General features: G+C 45.8%; 1 protein-coding gene across 1 annotated transcript in view; it reads right to left on the bottom strand.

Annotated features, from left to right (window-relative positions):
- Window positions 1–14,858, bottom strand: part of SMAGP (small cell adhesion glycoprotein) — a 25,708-nt gene extending 10,850 nt beyond the window's left edge. Inside the window, exons 1-3 of the mRNA XM_024736812.1 lie at window positions 14,082–14,858; window positions 13,611–13,712; window positions 12,714–12,785 (exon numbers count right to left, since the gene is read on the bottom strand). Of these exons, the coding sequence (XP_024592580.1) occupies window positions 12,714–12,785; window positions 13,611–13,712; window positions 14,082–14,184 (277 nt within the window). The 5' untranslated portion in view covers window positions 14,185–14,858. The remainder of the gene's footprint in view (window positions 1–12,713; window positions 12,786–13,610; window positions 13,713–14,081) is intronic.
- Between the last annotated feature and the right edge of the window lie 1,067 nt (window positions 14,859–15,925).

Genomic DNA, 15,925 nt, shown 5'->3' with positions numbered 1-15,925 from the left:
GAGTAATGGAAATAAAAACAAAAATAAACAAATGGGACCTGATGAAATTTAAAAGCTTTTGCACAGCAAAGGAAACTATAAACAAGATGAAAAGGCAATCCTCAGAATGGGAGAAAATATTTGCAAACTAATCAGTGGACAAGGGATTAATCTCCAAAATATATAAAGGCTCATGCAGCTCAATATTAAAAAAAAGAACCCAATCAAAAAATAGGCAGAAGACCTAAATAGACATTTCTCCAAAGAAGATATACAGATGGCCAAGTCTGGAGAGGGTGTGGAGAAAAGGGAACCCTCTTGCACTGCTGGTGGGAACGTAAATTGATATGGCCACTATGGAGAACAGTATGGAGGTTCCTCAAAAAACTAAAAATAGAATTACAATATGACCCAGCAATCCCACTACTGGGCATATACCCAGAGAAAACCGTAAATCAAAAAGAAACATGCAGGGGGTCTTCCCTGGTGGCGCTGTGGTTGACAGTCCGCCTGCCGATGCATGTGGTATGATGAATTGGGAGATTGGGATTGACATGTATACACTGATATGTATAAAATAGATAACTAATAAGAACCTGCTGTATAAAAAAATAAAAAATAAAATTCGAAAAAAATGCAATAAAAAAAGGTAAACTTTTTTTTTTAGGGTGTTGAGGGTAGGAGTTTATTAATTAATTAATTTATTTTTGCTGTGTTGGGTCTTCGTTTCTGTGCGAGGGCTTTCTCTAGTTGTGGCAAGCGGGGGCCACTCTTCATCGCGGTGCGCGGGCCTCTCACTATTGCGGCCTCTCCTGCTGCGGAGCACAGGCTCCAGACACGCAGGCTTAGTAGTTGTGGCTCACGGGCCTAGTTGCTCCGTGGCATGTGGGATCCTCCCAGACCAGGGCTTGAACCCGTGTCCCCTGCATTAGCAGGCAGATTCTCAACCACTGCGCCACCAGGGAAGCCCCAAAAAAGGTAAATTTTATGTTATGTATAATTTTACCACAACTTAAAGAAAAAACATTTTGTCATACAATTTACATCGTGAGGGGGGAAGATGGACAATGGACAGGTTAAAGAAGTAAAAGATATACTATATTAGACGTTGGTTAGTACCATACAGAAAATAAAATCAGGAAGGGGGATAAGGAGTTGGGATGTGGATAGGGGTGGTCAGGGAGTGTCCCTGATGAGGTGACTTGAGTAAAATAAACACCTATAGAAGGAGAGGGAGGCAGCCATGAGGAGATGTGGGAGAGGAACATTCCAGGCAGAGGGAACAGCAAGTTCAAGGTAGGGCCATCAAATAACATTGGAAAGCACCTGGGGCCGTCACAGGCTCAGCATGTTAAAGGTACATCATGGAGGTCACTTGGAAGGAGCAAGGGGGAGCGGAGGAGCAGGTGAAGTCGAGGGGGCTGTATCAGAGGGATGTTGAAGGTCATGGAAGGCCTTTGGCTTTTTCAGTGAGTGAGATGCAACCCTTTTAGAGGTTTTTGAGCAGAGACTGATTTACATTTCAAAGGGGTGCTTCTCAAACTCTGCAGTGCATAAGAATCTCCTAGGGAGCTTGTTAAAATGCAGACTAAAGGGGCTTCCCTGGTGGCGCAGTGGTTAAGAATCTGCCTGCCAATGAAGGGGACATTGGTTCGAGCCCTGGACCGGGAAGATCCCACATGCCGCAGAGCAACTAAGCCCGTGCGCCATGACTACTGAGCCTGCGCTCTAGAGCCCACGTGCCACAACTACTGAAGCCCGCACGCCTAGAGCCCGTGCTCTGTAACAAGAGAAGCCACTGCAATGAGAAGCCCGCACACCGCAACGAAGAGTAGCCCCCACTCACTGCAACTAGAGAAAGCCCGCACGCAGCAACAAAGACCCAACGCAGCCAAAACTAAAAAAAATTAAAAAAAATAAAATAAAATAGTGAAAAAAAAATACAGACCATGGTTCATTAAGTCTAGGGTGGGGCCTGAAATTCCAAAGACTGCCCTTTTGAAACACGGAGACCACCATGTTGTAAGGAAGACCAGTCTGGCTCACTGGAGGATAAGAGGCCACATGGAGGAAAACTGAGGCATCCCCAGCTCAGCCGACAGCCAGTACCAACTGGTAGACATGTGATGGAGGCCATTTTGGACCTTCTAGCCCAGTGGACCTTCCATCAGATTGCAGCTGCATGAGTGAGCAGGGGTGAAAACAGCAGAGGAGTGCCCAGCCAACTCCCAGAATGGTAAGAAATAATAAATCGCTGTTGTTTTAATTCACTAAGTGTTGACGTGGTTTGTTACACAGCAATAGGTAATTGAAACAGAAACAGAGTTTTAAAGGATCTCTTTGCGTGTGGACAACAGGCTGTGGGAAGGTAGAGACAGGAGAAGCAGATTATACCCAGCACGTGGACACAGCTGAATCCACCCAAAGGGGGGAGTCTTTTTCTAGTTTGCACAAAGGCACTGGCTGGGTCTAGCAGCAGTCCCGTGAGAAAGTGGTGGGATTCTGGAGACTTCTCGGGTGGTCCAGTGGTTGAGAATCCACCTTCCAATGCAGGGGATGTGGGTTCGATCCCTGGTCGGGGAACTAAGACCCCACATGCTGCGGGGCAATTACTGAGCCTGCGTGCTGCAATGAAAGATCCCACACGCATCGATGAAGATCCCACATGCTGAGACGAAGATCCTGTGTGTCTCAACTGAGACCCGATGCAGCCAAATAAATGGATAAATAATTTTTTTTTTTTTTAGAAGAAAGTGGTGGAATTCTGGATATATTCTGAAGTTAAGGCTGAGGATGTGGGGTGAAGTCACGGATAACACCAAGGTTTGGGGCCTGAGTAACTGGAGGAAGAGAAGGCCTGCTGTCACCTGAGATGCAAAGCCTGCAGGTGGAACAGGTTTAGAGGGGAAGATCCAGAGTTGAATTTTGGACATGATTGCAGACATCAAGACTGGAATTTGGGGGAATTCACTGGTGGTACAGTGGTTGGGACTGCGCTTTCACTGCTGAAGGCGTGGGTTCAATCCCTGGTCAGGGAACTAGGATCCCATGAGCTGTGTGGTGTGGAAAAAAAAAAAAAAAGACTGGAATTTGGGGAAGAGGTCTGGATTGGAGATTTTAAAAGTCAGCATCAACCATGAGACTGAATGAGATCACCAAGGGAGTAAGTACAGATAAAGAGGACCAAGGACTGAGCCCAGGGAGGAAACAGCAAAGGAAGCTGAGGAGTAGCAGCCAAAGAGGCCAAGTACAAGGACCACCAGGTTTTCCCACAGAGGTCATGAGTGACCTTGACAAGAAAAGCTTGGTGAAGTGCTAAGTATAAACCCCTGGTTTAGAGTGGGTTCAAGAAAAAGAGAAAGCAACCTAAGTGTCAATTGACAGATGAATGGATACAGAAGATGTGGTATATATATACATACACATACACACACACACCCATGCATGCACGCACACACACAAACAAACACAATGGAATATTACTCAGCCATAAAAAAGAATGAAATAATGCCACTTGCAGCAAGCTGGATGGACCTAGAGATTATCATACTAAGTGAAGTAAGCCAGACAAAGTCAAATATGATACAATATCGCTTATATGTGGAATCTAAAAAAACAAAAAAAACCAAATGAACTTATTTATAAAACAGAAATAGACAGACATAGAAAACAAATTTATGGTTACCAAAGGGGAAAGGGGGGGTAGGGGTAAATTAGGAGCTTAAGATTAACAAATACACACTACTATCTATAAAATAGATAACCAACAAGGACCTACCATATAGCACAGGACACTAAACTCAGTATTTTGTAATAACCTATAAGGGAAAAGAACCTGAAAAAGAGTAGATATATACGTATACGTATAACTGAATCATTCTGCTGTACACCTGAAACTAACACAACATGTAAATCAATTATACTTCAATTAAAAAAAAGAAAGAAAGAAAAAAAGGGAAGGAGAGGCACTGAAGGCAGAATATAAACTTTTTTTTTCTGTAAAGTTGAGCAGGGAAATAGGGCTATAGCTGGAGCGGGAAGAGAGTTCAAGTTTTTTGTTTATTTTTGCTTTTTTTTGATGGGAGAAATGACAGCCTGTTTATGTACGGACAGGAATGACTCAGATGAGAGGGAACAATTGACGGCTGGAGCCATGTCCTTGAAGGGATGGGACCCAGTGCACAGATGAAGGGAGTGGCTGCAGACAGCAGAGATCGTTCATGACTAATGTGCACATGGGCACAGAGGTGGGCAGTAGGTACATGGGGGCAGTGGGAGCCTTTGGCAGTTCTCTTCTGAGAACTTTAATTTGCTCCAGGAAATAGAAGGCCGTGTCATCAACTGAGAGTAAGCATGGGGAGGGGGTTAGATGAGTTGAAGGTACTGCCTGAATAGCCAATGTCTCATTCCAGAACCATGATAGAGTGTTTCCAATATCCCTGTGGAGTAACACAGCCTGGCTCTATTAAGGACTAAGTTGGGTAGGGACTTCCCTGGTGGTCCAGTGGTTAAGATTCCACCTTCCAATGCAGGGGGCGCGGGTTCTATCCCTGGTTGGGGAACTAAGATCCTGCATGCTGTGCAATGTGGCCAAAAATTAAAAAAAAAAGGACTAAGTGGGGGGTGAGTAACTGGCCATCAGAGAATGGAGTGATGCCAGTCTAAACAGAGCTTCTTCTTCCACTGGGATTTGACCTTAATTCTTTTTTTTTTTTTTTTGCGGTATGCAGGCCTCTCACTGCTGTGGCCTCTCCCGTTGCGGAGCACAGGCAGGCTCAGCGGCCATGGCTCACGGGCCCAGCTGCTCCGCGGCATGTGGGATCTTCCCAGACCGGGACACGAACCCATGTCCCCTGCATTAGCAAGCAGACTCTCAACCACTGCGCCACCAGGGAAGCCCCTGACCTTAATTCTTTTTGAATTGATATTATGATGTCAGACCATGCCAGGGCCAAATTAAGGCCTTTGTGTAATTCAAAATAAAAATACGGACTTCCCTGGTGGCACAGTGGTTAAGAATCCGTCTGCCAATGCAGGGGACACGGGTTCGAGCCTTGGTCTGGGAAGATTCCCACATGCCGCGAAGCAACTAAGCCCGTGGGCCACAACTACTGAGCTTGTGCTCTGGAGCCCACGAGCCACAACTACTGGGCCCATGCACCACAACTACTGAAGCTTGCGCGCCTAGAGCCCGTGTTCCGCAGCGGGAGAAGCCACCGCAATGAGAAGCCTGCACACCACAATGAAGAGTAGCCCACCCCCTGTCTCAACTAGAGAAAGCTCGCGCGCAGCAACGAAAACCCAACACAGTCGTAAATAAATAAATAAATAATATAAATAAATAAATTTATTTTTAAAAAAATAAATAAATAGGCTTCCCTGGTGGGGCAGTGGTTGAGAGTCCGCCTGCTGATGCAGGCGACACGGGTTTGTGCCCCGGTCCGGGAAGATCCCATATGCTGCAGAGCGGCTGGGCCCGTGAGCCATGGCCACTGAGAGCCTGTGCGTCCGGAGCCTGTGCTCCGCAACAGGAGAGGCCACAACAGTGAGAGGCCCGCGTACCGCAAAAACAAACAAATAAATAAATAAATAAAAATACTAAATCACAAGACAGATATAAGAAAGTCCAATAATACATTTTTCCTTTATGGTAACAACTCTTGGCTTTTTTGCTTGTTTTTAAAATATAGTGAGGGAATTCCCTGGCTGTCCAGTCGTTAGGACTCTGCGCTCTCACTGCCGAGGGCCCGGGTTCAATCCCTGGCCGGGGAACCAAGATCCCACAAGCCAGGCAGCACAGCCAAAAAAAAAAGTGAATATTAAATCCTTTGTGAGAGCTTTTGTTTTGGTGTTCTGCCTTATTGGTGCCTTCCACACAGGCTTAGTGTGGAAGGGTTTAATGTCCTTTGGGTAAATACAGACCCCAGTAGACCCAGGGAAGGTTCAACAAATCTGTGAAGGACTCAAAGTTAGAGGGGCAACTAGTAAGCTGATAAAGAGATTTAAAATGACTGGAGAAATTGGCCAAACTGAACAAGATGAGAATTCAACATACACCTTGCTCTCAGGTCAGGGAAATCAACTACTCACAAATAATGGGGAAGCCACAGCTTAGCAGCATCTGTAAAAGACTTACAGTGGGATCACTAGAAATTCACCGACACTGGAAGGATAGAACCCAAAATGGCAGCAAGAGTGAGAGGAAGGTCGTAGAATTTTGGATGCTTTTTATTTTCTTTCTTTTCCTTTATCTTCCAAATTTCTTATGATGATAATGACTTTTATAATCATAAAATATTTAAAACTTGCTGCTATTTTAGGCACCATGAACATAAATGTGGTCTCTACAATGGCATCAACAGTCTGCACTATTCCTAGACCGCTGAGTTGCATCTGGGTGCCAGTATTGAGCTGAGCAGCCAACACAGTGAATGGCTTGGAAACAATATCAGATCAGGAAAGCCTGTAAGAGAAAGCTGAGTGAAAACTTAGTTGGGGATGGAGGGTTAGGACTTGAATGCTGTCTTTGAATATACCAATGATGACCTGTACAAGAGGACTAATGGCAGAAACTAATGGGAGATGGATGTCTTCCCCAGAGAACGGAGAGCAAAACTGGGCAGATGCTTCATGGGGAACTGGAGAGAGAGTTCCAGCATAGAACGGGTAGTTGAACTATCTGACCCTCAGGACCTTTCTCAGCCTTAATGTTAGAATTTTTATAAATTGAAAATGTTCTATCAGAATTCACTACAAAATCAAAATTTCAAACTGGTGAACTCTCAATGAAGTCTGTAGTTTAATTAACAGTATCGTACCAATGTTGGGACTTCCCTGGTGGTCCAGTGGGTAAGAAGACTCTGCACTCCCAATGCAGAGGTCCCGGGTTCGATCCCTGGTCGGGGAACTAGATCCCACATGCATGCCGCAACTAAGAGTCCTCATGCTGAAACTAAACATGCCACAATGAAGATCTTGCATGCCGCAACTAAGACCCAGTGCAGCCAAAATAAATATTTTAAAAATAAATAAATTAAAATAAAAAAGAATAATGCATTGAAAAAAAACCCAGTATCATACCAATGTTAATTTCCTGGTCTTCACAAATGTATTGTGGCCATCTCTATCGATGTCAAATGTACCAAATGACATTTGGGGAAACATGGCTGAAGGGTATACAAACTCTCTGTACTATTTTTGCAACTTTTCTATAAATCTAAAATTATTCCAAAATAAAATGTCTATTAAAAATAAAAAATTTAAAAGAATCTAAAAAGGAGTGGATATGTGTATATGTATAACTGATTTGCTTTGCTGTACAGCATAAACTAATACAACATTGTAAATCAACTATAGTCCAATAAAAATTTTTAATAAATCAGGGGGGCTTCCCTGGTGGCGCAGTGGTTGAGAGTCTGCCTGCCGATGCAGGGGACATGGGTTCGTGCCCCGGTTCGGGAAGATCCCACATGCCGTAGAGCGGCTAGGCCTGTGAGCCATGGCCGCTGAGCCTGCACGTCCAGAGCCTGTGCTCCGCAACGGGAGAGGCCACAACAGTGAGAGGCCCTCATACTGCAAAAAAAAAAAAAAAAAAAATCAGGGACTTCCCTGGTGGTCCAGTGTGTAGGACTCCGTTCTTCCACTGCAAGGGGCATGGGTTCGATCCCTGGTCGGGGAACTAAGATCCTGCATGCCACGCAGCAAGGCCAAAAAAAAAAAAATCAAGAATTTGAATTCTACTCCACACAGAAGAGCTTTACTCAGACTAAAAGTCACAGGGTGTCCAAGCTAATGAGCGGGAGCCCAAGAATTTGAATTCTACTCCACACAGAAGAGCTTTTCTCAGACTAAAAGTCACAGGGTGTCCGAGCTAATGAGCTGGAGCCTTCTGGCTTTAAGTATCAGAACGATAATCTATATTTGTGACTTAAAGTTTGCAAAACATACATTGTTTTATCTCTACCCCAAGAATGTGATGTAAGTAGGGTTGGTATTATCATTATGTACAAGCCAGAAAATTGAGGTAGCTCAGCAAGCTTCGTCAACCAGCCCACCGTCACTCAGTGGTTGGCCCAGCCAGGCTTTAAATCTATCTCCTCACTTCAAGGTTCTTTGCAACTTCTGGAACCATCCCTGCTCTGCCTCCAGCTAAACATTTTGTTGACCTGTCCACTGGGTTTGGTTCTCAGAGTTTTATTGCAGGATGGGTGTTCACTAAAGCACTGTTTGCAAGAGTGACACATATCTGAATGTCTATCAGCAGAGGAATGATTAAATAAATGACAGGTCATTCATTCTGGAAATAGTACACAGTTGTTAAAAAGAATGTGGCAGATCTGCAATTACTGGGACAGAATATATGGTTAGACGAAAAAAGCAAATTGCTAGGGCAGTATGTGTTATATGATTACATGTTTGTAAAAAGAAGTAAAGTAGGGCTTCCCTGGTGGCGCAGTGGTTAAGAATCCGCCTGCCAATGCCGGGGACACGGGTTCGAGCCCTAGTCCAGGAAGATCCCACATGCCGTGGAGCAACTAAGCCCGTGTGTCACAACTATAGAGCCTGCGCACCACAACTACTGAAGCCTGCGTGCCTAGAGAAAGCCCACGCGCAGCAATGAAGACCCAACGCAGCTGAAAATAAATCAATAAATTTTTTTAAAAAGTAAAATAAAATAGAATAGAACTATAAACATATATATATATATACACACACACACATCGAAAAAGTCTAGAAGGTTATTCCCCGAGGGGCATGTAATGGCTTTGTAATGAAAGAACAACAACAATGAAGTAAACTAAGTTCAGGAAACGTGGCATACAAGGGGGGAAATGGTTTACAGCTTTCCCCCCATTATCTCCTGTTCCTACCCCATTTCTCTCCTGTCTCCTCTTCCAATCAAAGGAATAAGAATGTTACTTTGGGGACTTCCCTGGAAGTCCAGAGAGTAAGACTCCGTGCTCCCAATGCAGGGGGCCTGGGTTCGATCCCTGGTCAGGGAACTAGATCCCGCATGCATGCCTCAACTATGAGTCTGCATGCCGCAACTAATAAGTCTGCCCACCGCAACTAAAAGATCCTGCATGCCTCAATGAAGATCCCGTGTGCCACAACCAAGACCCAGCACAGCCTAAATAAATAAATAAGAAAGGCAATATACTAAGGAAAGAAGAAATATTAAAAAAAAAAAAAGAATGTTACTTTGCTCCTTCCCTTCTCAGGCTTAGAAAGACTGTAGCACGCATTTTCTTTAAGGAGGGAGGCCTGGGGCTGAGGACCACAAGATTTGAGATTTGAGGCTCCACCCAAATCCTAACCTACAGCAAATGAACTTCAAGATCTATCTGGCTCACTCACCTTTTTTTTTTTTTTTGTTAACCTAGATACCTGTTGGTTTGGTTTGTTTGTGGCCCTTGTTCCTGGGCTAAATCTCTTATCACTGAGGCATCAGATCCTTTGCCACCTGAGTCTGACAACCTATTTATTTGCTCTAGCCCTGCCCAGCAAAGGGCGGCTCCCCCAATTCTCCTTTCCATGGGAACCCGCCCTGGAATCCTGCTCCCTTTCTCCTTCCTTCTCTTTCATGTGCCCCTGCCATGGGGTAGAGTGGCTGAGAGCAGTATACCATGACGGAAAGAATACAGGACTTGGCACAATACCCTGCCTCTGCCATTATTAGCTGCGTGACCTTGGGAGAATTTCCTAACCTCTGAAAATTTCTTAACTTCCCTGAACTTCAGTTTTTGCTTCTGTAAAATGAGAATGAAACGTGCTCACAGGGTTGTGATGAGGAATAAGCGAGAAGAACAACACTGAGCGTCTAACCTAGAGTGAGGACAACCTAGGATGTAGCTAGTGTGACTACATGGCAAGGGATGGGCTTTACCCAGTGGGGTGGGCGGAGCGGACAATGCCTATTCCACCCCACTCTCCTTCCAAGAGGGCAACTTATGCACTAGGCACAGCAGGCAACGCGCCTAGGGTCCACCGTACTTCTAGGGGCCCATGAAAATGTTTTTTAGTGATCTTAATTTCTTTTAAAATCAGAAGAAAAAATTGAATGTTTATGTCAAGGAAATTATAATATTGTTATATCAATCAATTATAAATATAACCATTAATGATTTTATTGTATATTAATATTGTATTCTTCCTTATACCAACATAGTTGTAAAATACAATTCTTAACACATTACCTTTTTAAATGGAGGAATGGGCCCACAAAGGCAAAAGTGCCAAGGGCCCCTGAAAGTTCTAATGTGGCCCTCACTTTCAGCCCTCTTAAAGGATATCTCCTTCAGGAGATCTTTATAGATTGGGGCAAAGGGATGTGAGAGGGAGATGGGGAAGAGACATGCAAGACCCTCAATGATCCCATTCTTCAAAGTACAAGCCCTCACCCTGTCTGTAATTTCTCCATTTCTGTCCCTGAACTTACATTTGCTTGGACCCAGTGGGTAGGGGACTATATCATATGTCCTAAAATACCACTCCACTCATGTCATTTGTTGGGTTGACAATGTAAATACACGACTCAACAACAAAACCAGACAACTGAAAAATGGGCAAGGACTTGAATAGACATTTCTCCAAAAGATATACAATTGCCAATAAACACGTGAAAAGATGTTCAACGTCACTCATCATTAGGGAAATGTAAATCAAAACCACAATGAGACACTATTCACACCCATTAGGATGGCCACTATTAAAAATTGTACCCCAAAAAAAAAAAAAAAAAAAAAAAAAAAAAAATCAGAAAATAACAAGTGTTGTCAAGGATGTGGAGAAATTGGAGCCCTATGCATTGCTGATAAGAATGTAAAATGGTATAGTTACCCTGGGAAACAGTATGGCAGTGCCTCAAAAAATTAAACAGAATTGCCACACTTCTGGGTATATACCCAAAAGAATTGAAAGCAGGGGTTCGAAGAGATATTTGTACACCAACGTTCAAGCAGCAGTATTCACAACAGCCAAAAGGTGGAAGCAACCCAAGTATCTATTGATGTATGAGTAGATAAACAAAGTGATATACATTATATACATATAATATTATTCAGCCTTAAAAAGGAAGGAAATTCTGACACATGCTACAAAATGGATGAGCCTCGGAAATGCTATGCTAGTGAAATAAGCCAGACATAAAAAGACAAATTTTGTATGATTACACTTATACTAGGTACCTAGTCAAATTTATACAGATAGAAAGTATAATGGTGGTAGCCAGGGGCTGTGGGGAAGGGGGAACGAGGAGTTATTATTTAATGGATACAGAGTTTCAGTTTGGGAAGATGAAAAAGTTCTGGAGATGCATGGTGGTAACAGTTGCACAGCAATGTGAATATCACTCAATATTTAATACCACTGAACTGTACACCAAAAAATAATCAAAATGGTTAACATTTATATTATGTTTATCTTACCACAAAATTTAAAAAAGAATGTATATAGTTCTGCTTTTGTCCAAGTCCTAATTTCTCAGCTGCCCAAGCAAGCATCATCTGTCTTCCCTCAGCTGCCCAAGTAAGCATCATCTGTCTTCCCTTATTCTGTAGGTCCTCTGCCCTATCCCCCAGAATACCCTCCAAGGTAAGCACAGTCTCTGTAGTTTCAGAAGTGGCGGCACTACCTTTATGTGGAATCCCTGCTGCACCCCTCTTTGCCTGTATAAACCCTACCCATCCTTCAAGGGTAAGGGCTCCATCCCTTCCCCACTCATGAAGCCTGTACTAACTAATCTAGACGGCTGCCCATTTCTCCCTTTTCTTATCTCCAGCAGACAACTAAGGGTCTGAATTGTTACATCACCAGTCACAGAGGACACTGCCTTTGACTTCCCCTGGGGTTCTCACTCACCTGTTTCCACATCAGTAAAGCAGAGAATGTCTGTCCTAATGACAAATGAGACTGCATATGGAAACAAAGGTGTATAGGCCAACCAAGGTTTTGTTCCTCCCTTACCCTAATTAACATGTAATGAAAACAACCAATGAATATCTGATGGTTTGTCCAGCTCAGCTTGGTTATGAAATGAAAGGTAGGAATCCATTCTCATTCTCTTTTTTTTTTTTGGGAATCCATTCTTAACGTGAAGGGGAAAGAGGGGGATCCCTGACTAGGAAACAAGGGTAACAATAGTTCCAGGGAACCAGGGATTTTTGATGCTGGAGTGAATCATCAGAGGAGTAGAATTAGAAAGCAGGCAGAGGGACTTTCCTGGCGGTCCAGGGGTGAAGACTCTGCACTTCCAAAGCACGGGGCACCGTGGGTTCGATCCCTGGTGGGGGAACTAAGATCCCACGTGCCGCAGAATTCCTTTCTAGGAATAGGTGGGCTTTTCTAACAAGCACCCAGTAATAATAACCAATGTTACTGAGTCCTTGCTAGATATGAGACACTGTGCTAGGTGTTTTACATGGATTATCTCATTTAATCCTCACAAATAAGGTACCATTTCCCCCGTTTTACAAATGAGACTGGAGCTTAAAGGGTAGGTCACGAGGTCACAAAGCTCTAAGTAGTAGTACCAGGAATCGGTCCAGGTCCATGAAACTTCAGATTCAAACTGCACTAAAGTGTGCATGCTGGTTCCCTTCTGCTTCCTCCCAGGACCTTTTCTGGTGTGAGGCAGGTGGAGAGTAGTGGGAGTCTTCCCACCTGGGCAGAGGGCTCAGGGAATTCAAGGACTGGGCTGGGGTGGGGCAGTTTAAGTGGGAAAGGCCTTCACCTACCTCCTGGAGAAGGCGTGGTTGGGAGGCTAGTCATCTCAGCAGGTGGACGGGCACCTGCAGGGAGGTGCAGATCTGTAGGAAGAGGGACAAAGAGCGGGATGAGGTGGATGGGCCCATGCCTGGGGCAGAAGACGACTGGAAATCCCAGGAAAGCCTTTGGTGCCAGGTTTGCACATTTACCTAGAAGGTTTCTCAAGGCCTGAGAAAGTTAGGTAAATGTACGCAAATTAGCAGCGGACCCAGTTTCACCTAGGCGCGGTAACAGGTCCCCGGTTCTCTCCCAGCCCGCAGTCTGTGGGGAGCCGTCCACTAGGTGTCAGGAGAGCGCAGGGAGGTCAGGCCCCCGGCCCAGGCTCGGGGCCAGCGCGGGGGCAGCGGCAGGGCCGGGCCGGGGAGCCAGGCGCCGGGCACCGGAGGGAGGGTCGTCAGGCGCCCTCAGGCCCGCCCGAGACGGCCGGTTGTCGGGGCTCAGCCCTCCGCCCCCAGTGCCACCTCGGGCGTCCGCTGCAACGTCCGCGAGGTCCGCCGAGCCCCGCTAGCCGGGCCCCCGCGACCGCCCACCACCGGCCCGGCCGAGACTCTGGCACCCTGGGGCCCTCGCCGCGTCCGCGGACGTCGGGGCTCGAGCCCGTGGCACCGCCCCCCGCGCCCCGACTCCGGTCCAGAGCCCTCCTGCGTTACCCGCGCCAGGCAGGGCTAGCTACGCTCCGAGGGCGGCCCGTCCCGGTCACCGGTTCCGAGCCGCCGCGACGGGAGGCTCCAGCCGAGGCCCGAGCTCGGCCGCTCTCGGTTTCAGTTGTTGACGCGGCCGCGGCGGCTGCAGCGTGAGTGTGGGCGACCGGGCTCGCCTGGCCCTTCGGCCCTGCCCGGGTCCCCACCTCCGCGTGCTCACCTTACCAGTCGGACGGGCTTCAGGGGAAGGGCAGGCGCCGCGCGTCCGGCTCAACTCGACGGGGGCGGGAACCGCAGACACCGCGGAGACCCGCCGGGGACCGAGACCTGAGGAAGCAGCGCAAAGACGCTCAGAGTTAGTTGCCGAGGCCGGCCGGGGGCGGGGGGCCGGAGGGGGGGGGCGGCCGACTGGGTGGGACAGGAAAAGAGGAGAGAAACCGCCCTCTGCAGGTTCCCTCTGCCCGCCGGGCCGCCTCAGCTCCCGCGGGAGGAAAGGCTGCTTTTCCTTCTCCGATTGTCACTTTACTCTCCATCCGGAGCCGCTTCCTCCCCCCGCCTGCCTCGAGGCACCGGAGGGCACGGGATCAGAGTGAGCCCGGAGCTAATGGGATCTGTCCGCTTTCCCCGCCATCGACGTTATTTGAATTTTCAGCAAATGTGGAAAATTACATTTACTTGCGTTTGCATATCACTTACGTAAATAGGTCTGTATCCAGAAGCTTGGAACATAAGCTAACTTAGTGGGCACACCCCGCGCCAGGGAGCGGGGTGTGAGGTGGGGAGAGGAACGTTGCCCCATTCGGATCTTCCTTGCCCGAATTCATCTGAGGCAGTGTAGTGTAGAGGTTAAGAGCGTTGTGGACTTTGGACTCAAAACAGTCCCAGCCCCGCCGCTTCTTAGCTGTGTGACTTTGGGCAAATTACTTAACATCTCTAAAAGCTGTTCCCTCATCCCTGAAAAGGGGGACTGAAAAATCATGCCATTTCATAGCGTGGTTCTAGCACCTGGGAAGCACATCAATTTAACTACTAATTAATGCCATACTTTAGTCACCTCCTGACTCGCTTCTTTCTGGCAGGAAATGTTCCCAAATTAATGAGGAACTCAATGAGTAAGGATGTAAAGTATAAACACAGGCTCTGGAATCTGCCCTGCTGTGTGATCTTAGACAGTTTTGTTTCATTTATCTGGGGCAGTATCTACTGTGGGGATGGAATGAGTTAATATTGATACATTTAAAGCATTAGAAGCTTACCTGGCACACAGTAAGTGCTCAGTAAATGTTATCTTGGCTTCCTGTTTAGGGTTAGAACTCTTGTGGTTATTCTGTCTTCCCTCCCAGTGATACAAGACTTCCCTGCTTCTTATTCCTGGGAGGCAGTCTCTAGGTTTGGGAATCAATATTTATATAGATCGATAGAGACAGGAATTGTGCATGTTCATTTGGGAGACAAAGACTGAAAGAGTCTCAGAGAATGGGGGCACAGGGTGAGAAAAAAAGCAAAGAAAGAAAGATAGAAAAGAAGGGAGGGAGGGAGGGAGGAAGGAAGGAAGAAAGGAAAGAAAGAAAAGAAAGAAAGCACAGTTGCTTTCATTCCTAAAGATGTTATGTGGTTGGAAAAAAAATAAAAACAGAGAAAAAACAGAGTAAATTGACTAAATTCATTTACTTGAATATATTTTTAAAGGCATAGCAGTTATCAGTGAGGAAGAAGAAAGCCCACGTGTGGGAAAACTACCAATCCAATCAAGAAAGGCAAAGAAAGTAACACGTAGGCAAGGTGGATGTAAGTTAATAGAAAGGTAAGGCTGGCCAGTCCTCAGATAAAAGAATACCCAAGAGAAAAGGGAATTCAAATCCTAACGGTTAAGTTGCAAAGGTGGACAACTGCTTGCATTTATTGACAAGCTGACCATGAATTCCAAGAAAAGTTGAGATTTTTCTTGTTATCTGGGTCAGTCTCCCGCGTGGCATATTCCTTTATGTCTGAAGATTGTTAAGAACCAGACTCTCATAGGCCATCCAGCCCAACTGAATACTGATTTGCTGTGTTACTTTTACAATTTAATTTGATGGCTAATAGTCTCTCACAAGCATCTTTTTTGTTTAAAATATAACCTTAAAAGTTTTGCTGGTACATAATTTTAACCCTGTAGGCACATGCTATTGATTTTGAAAGTGTAAACATGCAGAAAAACAGGATCCAATATGTACATGCTCAGCACCCAACTTAGCATAAAATAAGCAATGCTGTAAGCAGCATGTACTCTGCTCTTTGGAGTGTCCCGTATATCCTGGATGTGCGCTGTTCCTAGTACTCTCTGGATATCTTACCTAGTCTGTCAGTACTGTCCTTCACATTGCTGGAAGGCAGGGACTGGGTGATGTTCTTGCAATTAATTCTAGATAGAGATGCATACAGAGATGATGAATGAAGCCTCAAGTGGTGGTGAGCTACCAGTGTTCTCCAAGGATTAAATGCTAACCTTCAGAAACTGGAACAGCCATCCTTGTGTTAACAGACCTCCAGGGGCAGGG

Source organism: Neophocaena asiaeorientalis, unplaced genomic scaffold, assembly GCF_003031525.2.
Source record: "Neophocaena asiaeorientalis asiaeorientalis breed wild unplaced genomic scaffold, Neophocaena_asiaeorientalis_V1.1 scaffold134, whole genome shotgun sequence".
NCBI lineage: Eukaryota > Metazoa > Chordata > Mammalia > Artiodactyla > Phocoenidae > Neophocaena > Neophocaena asiaeorientalis.
This window is presented reverse-complemented; position numbering and strand designations above follow the sequence as displayed.